The sequence below is a fragment of the Vicia villosa genome, linkage group LG7 (genome assembly GCF_029867415.1).
Source record: "Vicia villosa cultivar HV-30 ecotype Madison, WI linkage group LG7, Vvil1.0, whole genome shotgun sequence".
Classification (NCBI taxonomy): Eukaryota; Viridiplantae; Streptophyta; class Magnoliopsida; order Fabales; family Fabaceae; genus Vicia; species Vicia villosa.
In genome coordinates, this window is record NC_081186.1 from 94389411 (window position 1) to 94402079 (window position 12669).

General features: G+C 33.9%; 2 protein-coding genes across 2 annotated transcripts; one reads left to right on the forward strand and one right to left on the reverse strand.

The window, feature by feature from the left end:
• Positions 1–6487: 6487 nt before the first annotated feature.
• On the forward strand, positions 6488–8516 carry LOC131615933 (uncharacterized). Its single transcript, XM_058887122.1, has 3 exons — positions 6488–6643; positions 6979–7978; positions 8218–8516. Exons 2-3 carry the CDS (start codon positions 7007–7009, stop codon positions 8221–8223), a joined length of 978 nt encoding a protein of 325 aa, XP_058743105.1. The 5' UTR covers positions 6488–6643; positions 6979–7006; the 3' UTR covers positions 8224–8516.
• Positions 8517–8596: 80 nt separating this feature from the next.
• Positions 8597–11724, reverse strand: LOC131615932 (cation/H(+) antiporter 4-like). Its single transcript, XM_058887121.1, has 3 exons — positions 11182–11724; positions 10025–11068; positions 8597–9851 (listed from the first exon to the last, which is right to left on the reverse strand). The coding sequence occupies exons 1-3, from the start codon at positions 11494–11496 to the stop codon at positions 8739–8741; spliced, it is 2472 nt and encodes an 823-aa protein (XP_058743104.1). The 5' UTR covers positions 11497–11724; the 3' UTR covers positions 8597–8738.
• Positions 11725–12669: the final 945 nt, after the last annotated feature.

The window sequence follows — 12669 nt, forward strand, 5'->3', positions numbered from 1 at the left end:
TTTGATTAACAATTTCTTGTGAGATTCTCATTCTCATTGCATATTATTTTTAATATTGTGTAGGTGCTAGATTTACATGGAATAACAATTCATACCTTAAGGTTAAAATATCATCATTGTTAAAAATTAATAATATGATCCTATTATTAGATGTGTATATATCTTGGAATAGCATTGGCTATATTTGGTTTTAACCATATGTGTGGTTTGTTGAAACAGCCGGAAGTTTAATGTTCATTGATTGAATAGGATCGGGATATATGGTTAAAAATTAGATAAGGTGATATTGATGGTTTATACCTTTTTATTTCAAAGAAGACATTAAAAATAATATAAGTTTCCAACGAAATTATAAAGGTTTTTTAATTTTACTCAACCTCACATCTAGTTATTTGTCGGAGAATTTTGTTTGAAAACGTGTGGTGTCACATTCAAGTGTATGTTCTTTAAAAGTAGCAAACATTCAAAAATGTGGTCACATTCAAGTGTATATGTTCTTTAAAAGTAGCAAGTAACGGATTAGTAAGGATGTGTGGTTTCATATTTAAGTGTACATGTTCTTTAAAAGTAGCAAGTAATGGATTAGTAAGGATGTCGAACTCGCAGAGAGTGGAAATAACTTAGATTGATTTACACAAATAATCTTTTGTGCATAAACATGAGCAATAATAACAATAATTGACGGTTGTCACGAGTTCAGTTTTAAAATAAACAATAGCAGAAATAATTATGGTTTAAATAAGTGAAATCAATAATGGAAAATATGTTGAGCAATGACTCGTTAATATATCTTGTCTATTGTGCGTGCATGATGATTTATGTCGTATCAGATGAGGTTAGGTTAGAATGTGATCTTAAGGTGTATTTTTACAATATCACAAACATATAATAAATCAAGGGGATAAATTCCTAAGCCTTAGATTTAACTTTAATGCATGTGATTTGATTAGAAGTGTCATCTATTATTGTTTTAATTATTATATTGACATAAATATCTTATAAAAGAGATAAACAAAATTATTATTTGAGAATTTTGTTTATCTCTGGTATAAGATGTTTATATCAATTGAGTAATTTATTGACGTTTTTCAGAGAGACATTTTCAGAGAGACAGAGGAGCATCATTATCTACCTATAAGTAGTTTTTCAAGGACACTAAAAAGTTATCTTAAGCTTGAGTAAGTTATTTAAAATTATTTTTTCTCTATGTGCAGTTTCTCACCTCAAAGAAGCAATAGATCATTTTCTTATTCTAACAATCACAATCATTAAAGTATGAATGAATAAAAATATCGACAATTAATCGAATAATAATTATTCCTATGATAAATAATTAAGACCGACATAAGCTTGTTTAGTGATTCGTGAAAATCAGTATCTCAGAATAGGCTATCCTTACTTATTTATCTCTATTAGGTCTTGGATCACCGCTACACATATATATTAAGCTATTTTACGCTAACCATTCCAACGTACAAATTCTTTGCCCCCACCTTTTGCTGTTGAAGGGGGATGTTAAAAATTCTTCGGTGTCGCTTTGAAACTTTGAAAAGAACCTAATTTTCGTCAATCACAGAATTGTACTATTGTTAGAAAATACTAATATAATTAAATAATTAATTATATCTTACTAAAACTTATTTTAAAGCCTTAAATAATAATATCTTCTATAAAAATATTTATTTAATTCAAATGTTAAATAAAATATACCTTCATTTATATTTGATAGATTTTAAAATTCATCAAATGTATGATTTGTATTATAACGACTTACCAGTAACGAACAAAAATACAATCGGAATTTCGCTAATTTTAGATTTACAACAAACAAAATATAAAGAAGATAGAAAGAGTTTTTGTGTGAATGCAAATTGTAACCAGATAGAAAGAGTTTATGTGTGAATGAAAATGGTAGCATGAAGTGGCTATTTATACTATTTTTTGAAGGAATAAAATATTAATTTTTCTATACATGAAGTCCTCAATGTATGCCACTTTTTGATCTAGTCCTCATGTTACTTTTTGATCAAGTCCTTAATGAGGTATGAAGATGAGGTCATGCATGTGGTGTAATTTAGTTTTTATAATCATATTAATACAACTACTAATAATAATATAAAATTTTATAGCAATACATTTAGCAAATTTTAAAGTTGAATCCGTAAAAATTGAGGATGTTATAGAAAGTGTTGCAGACCTCTTGTTGTTGGGGGCCTTGGAATTAGACTCATGTCTACTTTGAATTGAGCCTCTAATATAAAGCGTTGTTGTGATTTCCTCTTATCTTCAAAAAGTTGGGCCTCTTTTCTAAGGGTAGTTTTTTTTTTTTTTAAAATAGAGGGACTATAAATCATCATATATACTCCTCTAGATGGAGCTCTTCTAAAGGTTCTTATCAAAAATCGTCATGGATAATTCTATCTGGATTTTTGAAAATGGAAAGCAAATCAACATTTGGCTTGATGCTTGGCGAGCGTGACCTCTCCTAGCTCAAACTTTTAACTTATCTAATTTGGACCATTCTCTACTTAATAAGAAAGTGAGTGAATTCATTATCAACAAGATATCGGTATTTCCTAACAATTTCATGTGGATTTTCCCAATCTTTTCACCATCATCAATGCCCATCACATTCCTTCTGAGGATTTGGAAGACATCGAGTCACGATTGCCCTTAAAAAATAGTTGCTTGTCACTTAATGAAGCATATAAATTAATAGCATTGCCCCCTTGTCCCTTGGCATAAACAAGTTTGGAACTCTAGCATCCCAACCTCGAAATCTTTGATTTTTAGGAGATGCATTCAAAATAAGTTTCCCACGGGTGATAATAGTACTTCTAGAGGTTGTTATTAAAGTTTGGCCTAACTAATCCTTACAAAATAGGTTTGTAAGGTGATGGGTACCACCCCTTTCACGCCCAACACTCTTTAGACTTGGTGCATGGATTTTTTAAACGGTGGATGACCCAAATTCTGAAATGGTATCAGAGCACTGGTTGGTCGATTCATGGGAAGCAAAACACGGTGCAATAAATCATCCGAATGGGCATTTTTCGAGAAGTCACCTAATTCTAAAGGGTCGAAATTACAAGATTTGGTGTAAACAGATGAAGGTTGTTTTTTGTTATCAAGATCTTTGGGATCTTGTGAAAGAAAGAGTAACATCGCAAGAAGAAGATGCGACAGCTGAAGAAAATGTTGCACACAAAGAATTGAAGAAGAAGAATTATAAAGCCCTCTTTATAATTCATCAATGCGTTGATCCAGATAATTTTGAAAAGTTGAGTGATGTTGAATCAGCGAAAGAAGCATGTAAAAATCATTTAGAGGCGTAAAATAGGTGAAAGGGGTGAGATTTCAAACTCACAAAAGAATGTATACATTATTTTAGATGGAAGAAAGTGAAAGCATAACTGATTTCTTCACTAGGGTTATGAAACTGGTGAAACAAATCAAGGTATATGGAGAAGTGTTGACATCAAGACCAGTTGTTGCAAATATCTCGAGGTCATTGGCTCCAAAGTTCGACCACATGGTGGTTTCCATAGAAGAGTCGAAAGATTTGTCAATATTGACAAAGGAAGAGCTTCAAGGGACGCTTGAATCTCATGAACAAAGAATGGCTGAAAGAGCTGCAAGCAAGTTGAAGAGTGACGTGGATCTGCAGGCTCACTCAACAAAAGAAAATAAAGGAAAATGAAGTTGGAATGACAACAAAGATAGAGGAGGCCACAATAGTTCGACTAGTCGAAATCAGCAATAAGAAAGCTGGTCGAAACAGAGAAAGCTCCCATACTAGCAACTAAAGAGGTGGTGTTGTAGGTGGAGGAAGAGGTGATGGTCGAAAACTTGACAAAAGTCACATTTAGTGTTTCAATTGTCAGAAGTATGGTCATTATTCTAGTGATTGTCCAGAAAAACAAAAGAATCAAGAAAGTGGTACAAAGTTTGCAAAACATGAAGAAGAAGAAGAAGAAGAGATGATGTTGATGGTCACAACAAGATGTGAAGAAAGATTCAAGAACCAATGGTACTTGGACTCAGGATGCTCATCAGACATGTCTGAAATAAAATATTGGTTTGTTAACATAAAATCCTCGATGAAGAACATGGTGAGATTTTAAAATGACAATACTCTAGCAGCTGAAGGTATTGGTGATGTTCTGATTATGAGCAAAGATGAAAAAAGGTAAGTAATTTCAATGTGTTGTACATACCAGGAATGAAAAGAAATTTTCTTAGAAAAAGGTAATTTGTCAAAAAGAACTACAAGGTTTCGATTGAAGACAAGATTATGAAAGTTGTCGACTCAAGAGGGAGGTTAATCTTGAAGACTCCAATGTCTCATAATAGAACCTTCGAGATTGAACTCAATGTGATGGAGCACAAGTGCCTTGCAACTTTGGCTAGCAAGGATGAATGGATATGGTACTATCGACTTGGCCATCTCAAATTTAAAGACATCAGAGATTTGAAAAGAAGAAGTATGATTTTGGGGTTACCAAAAATCGAAATTCCAAAGAAGTATGTGAAGAATGTGTGCAAGCAAAGCAACACAAGAATAACTTCAACAAGGATACGAGAAGAAAGTCGAAGGCAATTCTTGAAGTCATATACTCTGATGTGTGTGATCCTATCCAAGTGGATTCGATTGTAGGTAACAAATACTTTGTCACATTCATATATGATTTTTGTCAAAAACTATAGACTTACCTAATCAAGAAGAAAAATGAAGTGATTGAGGTATTTTCCAAGTTCAAATCTTTAGAGGAAAGAGAAAGTGGTCAAAATCTCAAGATCTCGAGGACTGATGGTGGGGGAGAATATGTGTCAAATACTTCGACACATTATGTGAAAAAGAATGGATTATGAATGAGGTGGTGCCACCCTACTCTCCACAACAAAATTAAACTACAGGAAGGAAGAATCGAACCATCATGAATATGGTGAGAAGCATGTTTAAAGACAAGCATTTACCAAAAGAATTTTGGGGTGAAGTTGTGTCGACTGCAACATACATTTTGAATAGGTGTCCAACGAAGAAGTTAGAAGGAATCACGCCAGAAGAAAGTTGGTCTGGTGTTAAGCCTAGCTTGGGTCATCTAAAAGTATTTGAATCTATAACACATTGACATGTGCCTGATCAGTTGAGAAGAAAACTTGATAACAAGTCAAGTCAAATCCTAATAGGATATCATTCGACTGGAAGATACAAATTGTTTGACCCAATGAACAAGTAAGTTGTGATCATCAGGGACGTGATCATAGATGAGCTTAAGGAATGTGATTGGACTGAGAATGTTAAGAAGAATTCAGTGAGAATATTTTGTGGAGAACCCTCTAGTGAAGTCAAAAGAGAAGTTCGACAAGAAGAAGTCAGAGGTCAAGCAAGCTCAAGAAGACCTCAGAAAACAAGACACATACCTGCAAAGTTGCAGGAATGTGTAGTTACATCAGATGACGTGGTCGATAATGAAGGTGAGCTGGTTTACTATGCTTTCTATGCAAATGTCGAACCAGTCAATGCAGCTGAGGCATTGAAGGATTCGAAGCATTGTGAATCTCTACAAAAATCTTTTATTCTTCCCTTATTTTTCGTTAAACCCTAATTCTCTCTTTTCCCAATTATATTTTCTTTCTTCTTCCATTAACAATTGTGCAACATAATCATCTTGCAATTAAGGTTGGTTGATTCACTCGAGTGAAAAATAAATAACAAGGAAGAATTCGATTGATGTGATTGAATCTTATTCTTCAAGATTGATTCGAAATTCTCCATAGGTTTGGTGTAATTTCAAGAATTGCTACCTCCCTCCAACCACTGCTAGAGTCCACTTAACATCTCCTCTTTGATTGTGACTTTGCTTCTCATTTGTTGTCATAGTTAGCTTCTATCATCATTAGCAACAACAGATCTCCTCCGTGGACAATTGTTAGAGCATCATCAATCAACCTATATCCAAAAGCCGTAGAGTTGTGATAGCTACAACTATCATTCACATTGTTAATGGTATTTGGTTTGCTCTAAATTAATCTAGATTTCAAGATATTAAAATTAGTTGGACTTGGGACACTATCTCTCACAACACGGATATAGCTAAGTTTCCCTACAATTCAAACTCATTAATGTTAGAATTCTCAATCTTCAAAGGCTTCTCTTTAACTTTACAACCTCCTGACCCAATTATAAAAAGGGTCATGCTAACATGTGCCCTTAGGGCACATGTTAAGGATACTATAATTAGAAAAAGTTAGATATAATTAAATGCAATAAAGTCATATTTAAAGTTTCGATACATTGAATGCACGCATTCCAAGAATAAATTTCTATAAATATCTCATTAACTTGTGCCCTTGGGGCACATGTTAGCTTTTCCCTTATAAAAAAAAAAATATGTGGTCGGTGTAGTTTCCGTGTGGACCCCACTATTTCAATAGTGAACTATTAATCATTTTGTAGTACTCACACTAAATCATCAAACCTTCAATCAACGGCTAACATTCCTCATATCTTCGTGGCCAACATCTGACCGTTCATTCCCTTATTGAATATACTCTCTTCCTACAAAATCTTCATCTCACTATATTTGAATATTCATAATCATAATCTCATTCTCATCACTCATCTCATCTCAATTTTCAGGTACTTCTCTGTTCTAACCAAAATTTTCACTTTTTTTTTTGAATTTCTGTTAGTATCATATGATCTACTCAATTGATATGCAATTTTAATTTTTTTTCTGTATTTTTCATTCAATTGTGATCTAAAGTTTATATTTTTAATAACATTTTTGTGTCTCATGCTAATCTATATCTCTATTGATTTGATCCACACAATGTTGCAGTGTTTAGTTTTGAATTTTGATCCAATTTTTTTATATCTAATAGTTCTGATTAATTATGATCCAAGTTATGATGTTTGAATTGATTTGATTTTGATTTGTTGTGTGATTGGATTGGATCTTGATTCCTGACTAGGGTTGATTGACTGCTATACCGATTCGATATGTCGACATCAGAAAATGTCCCGGAAGTGTCGGAAAGGGGTTTGTTCAAGTCTGACAAGGACAAGGAAAAGGAAAAGGAAGATGATAAAGAGGAAAAGAAAGATGGATTTGTTGAGAAAGTGAAGGATTTCATTCATGACATTGGTGAGAAGATTGAGGGAGTTATTGGATTCGGGAAACCGACTGCGGATGTGAAAGGGATTCACATTCCGACGGTTAATCTTCATAAGATAGATCTTGTTGTTGATGTTCTTATTAAGAACCCTAATCCGGTTCCGATTCCTTTGATTGATATCAATTATTTGATTGAGAGTGATGGAAGGAAGCTTGTTTCTGGTTTGATACCGGATGCGGGTACTATCCATTCTCATGGAGAGGAAACTGTGAAAATTCCTCTTACTTTGATTTATGATGATATTAAGAAAACTTATTCTGATATTAAACCCGGTAGTATTATTCCTTATTTGATTAAGGTTGATCTTATCTTCGATGTTCCTGTCTTGGGAAGGCTTACTTTACCATTGGATAAAACAGGAAAAATTCCGATTCCGTATAAGCCTGACGTTGATATTGAGAAGATTCAATTCAAGAAGTTTTCGATGGAAGAGACTGTTGCGAATCTTCATTTGAAATTGGAAAACATGAATGATTTTGACCTAGGACTCAATGCACTTGATTATGAGGTTTGGCTTGGTGATGATAACATTGGAGGTGCGGAACTCGGTAAATCTGCAAATCTTGAGAAAAACGGAATTACTTACATTGATGTTCCGATTACCTTTAGGCCTAAGGATTTTGGTTCTGCGTTGTGGGATATGATTAGAGGAAAAGGACTCGGTTACACCATGAAAGGTCACATTGATGTTGATACTCCCTTTGGTGCAATGAAATTGCCGATCAGCAAAGTAGGCGGTACCACTCATGTTAAGAAAGATAGGGGTGCTGGAGGTGATGATGACGACGATGACGAGGTATTAACTCATTTTATTTGTTTCTTATCTGTTTTGCATGTTCCTAACGCAAAAACTACTAGAATAACTTTTAGCCAAGTAGAAATGTTGAGGCTCATTTTTCGCTTGACCGAAACCAAACATATTTTTCACTAAAGTCACATTTGAATAGAAGCAATACGATTTCGACACTATCCTGACATAATTTATACTGTATCTACTCGCGTTGTAACTTTTATTTTCAATCTTTTCATTTGTAGGATTGAAGATCTCTCTAGCAACAAGCAAGTGTTACCAGCTGCTAGTTTTATTTACAGCTTCTGTCCATTAGGAAGTTAATAAAGGAGACTTAAACCTAAAGATATTATTCCTGAGTTTTATGAAGGTTTATTTGTATCTTGAGAGATCGACATTTGAATTATGCGATAGTTTCTGTCTCGCATGCGCTTTTTAACTTAAATTTGTGTTCTTGTTTGAGTACTTGATTGATGATTATGACAAACTTGTGTTACCTTTTGGTTGAGATAAATGATAGTTTGTCGAATTTTCCAGTTTTAAATTTACTTTTCTTTCGACTTTCTTTGTGTCTTATGATAATGAGATTTCATAATTGTAACAAATGAACTCTGATATGCTAATAACTGATTCTCACTATTGCATTCAACTGAATATTTACATTACATGAATGTGAAGAATTTTGATGAAAAATTTGACCTACAAGAAGTCGAGATAACTAGAATGATGCATACAAGAAAATTGTTGTGTTTGTGTATACTTTTCGTCATGACTTAAGCATTATTTGTTGCTGCACAACTAAAATTGAAGCTTTGGTATTAGTATCTTGTGAAGCAAGCAAATCACCAATCACGCCTAACTCGGGATACTCGGTCCAATCTTCAAGTGCTGCGGTCTGAGGCGATTTGATCCCGTTGCGTCTCCCAACAATAATGAAATCATACTGATTCGCGATATCTGAGATGAATGCAGTGGTATCTGAAGTGTTTTCAACGCTTACTCGATCATATGTCACATTATCTACACTACCGTAAGTTCCTTTAACATCTTTTAGCATCTCCTCATCAAGCATAACATCCCAATTAGTGAACTCATTATTTTTGCTTGTTGAAACCAAGTGATACACAACTAAGTGAAAAGCATTTCCTTTGATAGTCCTTTTCGCCAAACACAGTGCTTCTCTATCATCTGGACCCCCTAAGAAAATCAGGGCGATTTCTTTTGTATTATCGTTTATGCTTATAGAAGACGGGTATCCTCGATTGACAAGGATCGCTACCGAACATGGTGCTCTTTCAAGAACCCTAGTGTTCAAAGCCCTAACATTATCGTCCGTGGATTCAATAGAACCATCCTCTGCCCATCTCAAATGAAAAGGAAGAAGGATGATGGACGCGAGTTTGTCCAGCGCAAGATAACAGATATCGTCGTGCATTAAACCCAACGGAGATATAGCCGTGTATGTACTCACCGATACAGTACCTGCATTGTCATGTTCGAAAAGATCAAACGTAACAATGACGTCCTCAGAGAAAGTATGGTGACCTGATCCAACCCGTTCTTGAAGACGATGCGAGATGAAAATAGGAGAGGATCTTCCAACGAGCTCCATGAGATGCAATACATGAACTACCAATGGATTGCTTGTTGTTGGACAGCAAATCTCAAGAATATTCTTGATTGGAGTTATGTGACTTGGTTTATGGATGCATGAAACTATCCTAAGCTCTGAGTTTGGTTTCAAATTCAAGATGCTCCTTTTTTGATAACCTGCATATTTCCTTGAAGGGTCATACAAGAACTTCACACCGATTCTCGCCGCGGTTCCCATCACCAACACACCTACAGTCATAACGGACAGCGCTTCATTGCTCAAAAGCTGCATAAGCATTACAGTAGACAAAAAATCAGAAAACTTTTATTCAACTGTCAAATCACAATAAACCATTGAATTACTATACCAGATACATTAATCGTTGAATGAACTAAAAAAAAGACGATAAAGTTGCTTATAATAGTGACCAGACAACGTGGATTAGTTAAAGTAATTACCATGGCATCATGAAGAAACACATTGGTGCAAAAATCCACAACTCCTTTACAGCTTAACATGAGAGCAAGACACAAACCATCAGTCTTAGGCATGTTACAATGCCAACAAATTCCAATTGTCATGAGCATCTTAAACAAATGAACAAGAATAATAATCACACCCCAAACAAGAATCAACTTGCTATCAATATTTACACCGAAATCGACTTTCATAGCACAGGTTGTGACAAAAACAGGACAAAGAAACCAAGTCGAAAACAACTCCAACTGCTTAATCATTTCGGTTCCTAATGGAGGACCGTCAGGTACGATAAGACCGAGAATCAAGAATCCGGCTAAAACACTTTGGTGCGATATTGTTCCCCACATTCCAACTGCAAGAGCCATGATGAACACGATATAGGTGTATGATTTCTTCATTGGTCTACCTTCTGGCGTGTTTCTTACGAACCATTTCATTATCGGACGCAACAAAAAAGGAGTCACTCCTATGAAACAGAAGTAATAGAAAACAGTTAAAAGAGCTTTACCGAGTCCTTTTTCATTATCAACATCATGTGAATCGGTTTTAATGCTGCTAACAAAAGCCGTGCCGATTCCTGAAACAATCGAGTTGAAAGCATCCATAACCAAAGCAGTCGAGAGTGCTAAACGTCCGAGTTCTGAGTTAAGAATCTCAAGATCAGAGAGCAATGAAGCTATGACAGCAAAGTAACAACCACTCTGTCCTATAACTATAACAGGAAGATTTTTCGATTCATATTCTCCGAGGTAGTTTTTCCAATCTGCTAAGAACACGTAACTCATTCCAAGACCAAGCAACATCGGAATTCCAAACGAACAAAACGCTATCGTCCATGCTTTTTTACCTGTTCTAGTTATCATACTGAAATCCATTTTCACACCATTTAAAAACAGGAATAGTCCATAACCGATTATCGATATCACACTTATTACATCTTCGGAACCATAAGGAAACAAGTGGTTTTTGAAATGATTCCATGAACTCGAAATCTTCAACGAAGGGCCTAAAACCAAACCAGCCTGCAAAAATTTTGTCACGTAACTCGTAAGTACTACTCAGATGATAAAATTTATGCATGTTTCGATGTTATGCAAAACAAAAAGGCGAAAGCGTAAGACATTATTATTATTACCATGATTTGTGAAACAAAATAAGGGACTCCGAGTCGCTTAAGAACCAAATGAAAGCATTGAGTAATGGCAAAGATTGTAAGAATTTGCAGCTCTAACAATGGCAGAGTTGTTTTCATCGGCATTACACCATAATCGCTATTAGCCCAAATTCCATCAGAAACAACCTTTGGTGGCTTGTCCATACATACATCTAGGACTAAAAATTTCAGGTCTTTATCAGAACTGTTTGTATTAATACTTACAAACGGAAAAATTGTATGATCTAATATCATCTCGGTCATATATTTTACACTCTTCGCATCTATCTTCTCCATTTCTCTGGACGCTGAGAGAATGGAAAAGATAGAATTGAAGAGTGTAAAATTGTAAATAAGTTTAGATGATATGAATTGTAACAAAATGTGTCTTTAATATAATACTTTGTTTTTGGCAGACACCGTGGTTTTAAGAGGTTGTTTCTGGTTGTTTGTAACCATAAATAAAAACAACTGTCTAGTTAAACTGTCTTGTCACACCGTTATGCGTCGATTTTCTTCATTAGTATGATGTTTTTCATTTGAATTTGAATACCTATTTTTATCTGTTTTTTAATTCTGTATAATTGTCTGTTATACTAAATATAGTAGAAAATCTATCTAAGTTTTCGTTGTCTTTCTTTACTGTATCTACTATATACAATAAGGTATATATCATTGAAATATTTTATTATTTTTGACGAATTTTCTTTTTTTAACAAAGTGTTACAGAAAGATTGAATTAAAAAAAAAAAAAAAAAAGTAAAATATGACTGCCAAACGGGCTTGGATCCTCTCCTTCCATATTTTCTCTCCTTTACTAATTCCTCTCTATCTCTCTTATATTTTATCTTTCTTCTTTAATTTATAATTTTTTTTTCATTTTCTTTTTCATCTTACACATGTTTTGTGTGAAGGAGAAGGAAGGAGGGAAGGAGAGGATCCAAAGTGCTGCTGCCAAAGAATGAGGAACGTCAATGTATATGCTTTTATTTTTAAAATATATATGCTTTTAATTTTAAAATATTGATATGACATAATAACTATAAGAACTTTGATTAATTTATTTAAACTCTAAAAAGATATAAGAATGAAGCATAAATTACTGATTGGAATTATTGACACAAAGTGAATCAACCTTAGTTAACCATCACACATTTTTAAGTTAATATATTTTTGTACATTTTTATTTTATTTGTATTATCAAAGAAGAATTAATTATATGAACTGCCAATGTATATAATTTAATTTTATAATGCCGTCTTCTTAAAATGTAGTATTGAGTAATTACTTTAAAAAGACAGTTACAAAATACCTATTTATGCTACATAACTGTAAAGCTATTTTCCATTAAAAAAACTGAAACTATTTTACACTTTGATATCTTTAAATATCTGAGCTGTTTATCACACAGCAACCATTTGTTTTAATTTAAATTGAATCCGTTTTATAGATTCGAAGTGAAACAATTTA

Excerpts from the sequence above, each read along its gene's own strand:
- LOC131615933 (XM_058887122.1), top strand. The coding sequence starts at position 7,007 with ATGTCGACATCAGAAAATGTCCCGGAAGTGTCGGAAAGGGGTTTGTTC.
- LOC131615932 (XM_058887121.1), bottom strand. The coding sequence starts at position 11,496 with ATGGAGAAGATAGATGCGAAGAGTGTAAAATATATGACCGAGATGATA. Across the intron at positions 11,069-11,181 it reads ATTTTGTTTCACAAATCATG|GCTGGTTTGGTTTTAGGCCC; the intron begins GTAATAATAATA and ends AAATTTTTGCAG. Across the intron at positions 9,852-10,024 it reads TGTTTCTTCATGATGCCATG|CTTTTGAGCAATGAAGCGCT; the intron begins GTAATTACTTTA and ends ATGCTTATGCAG.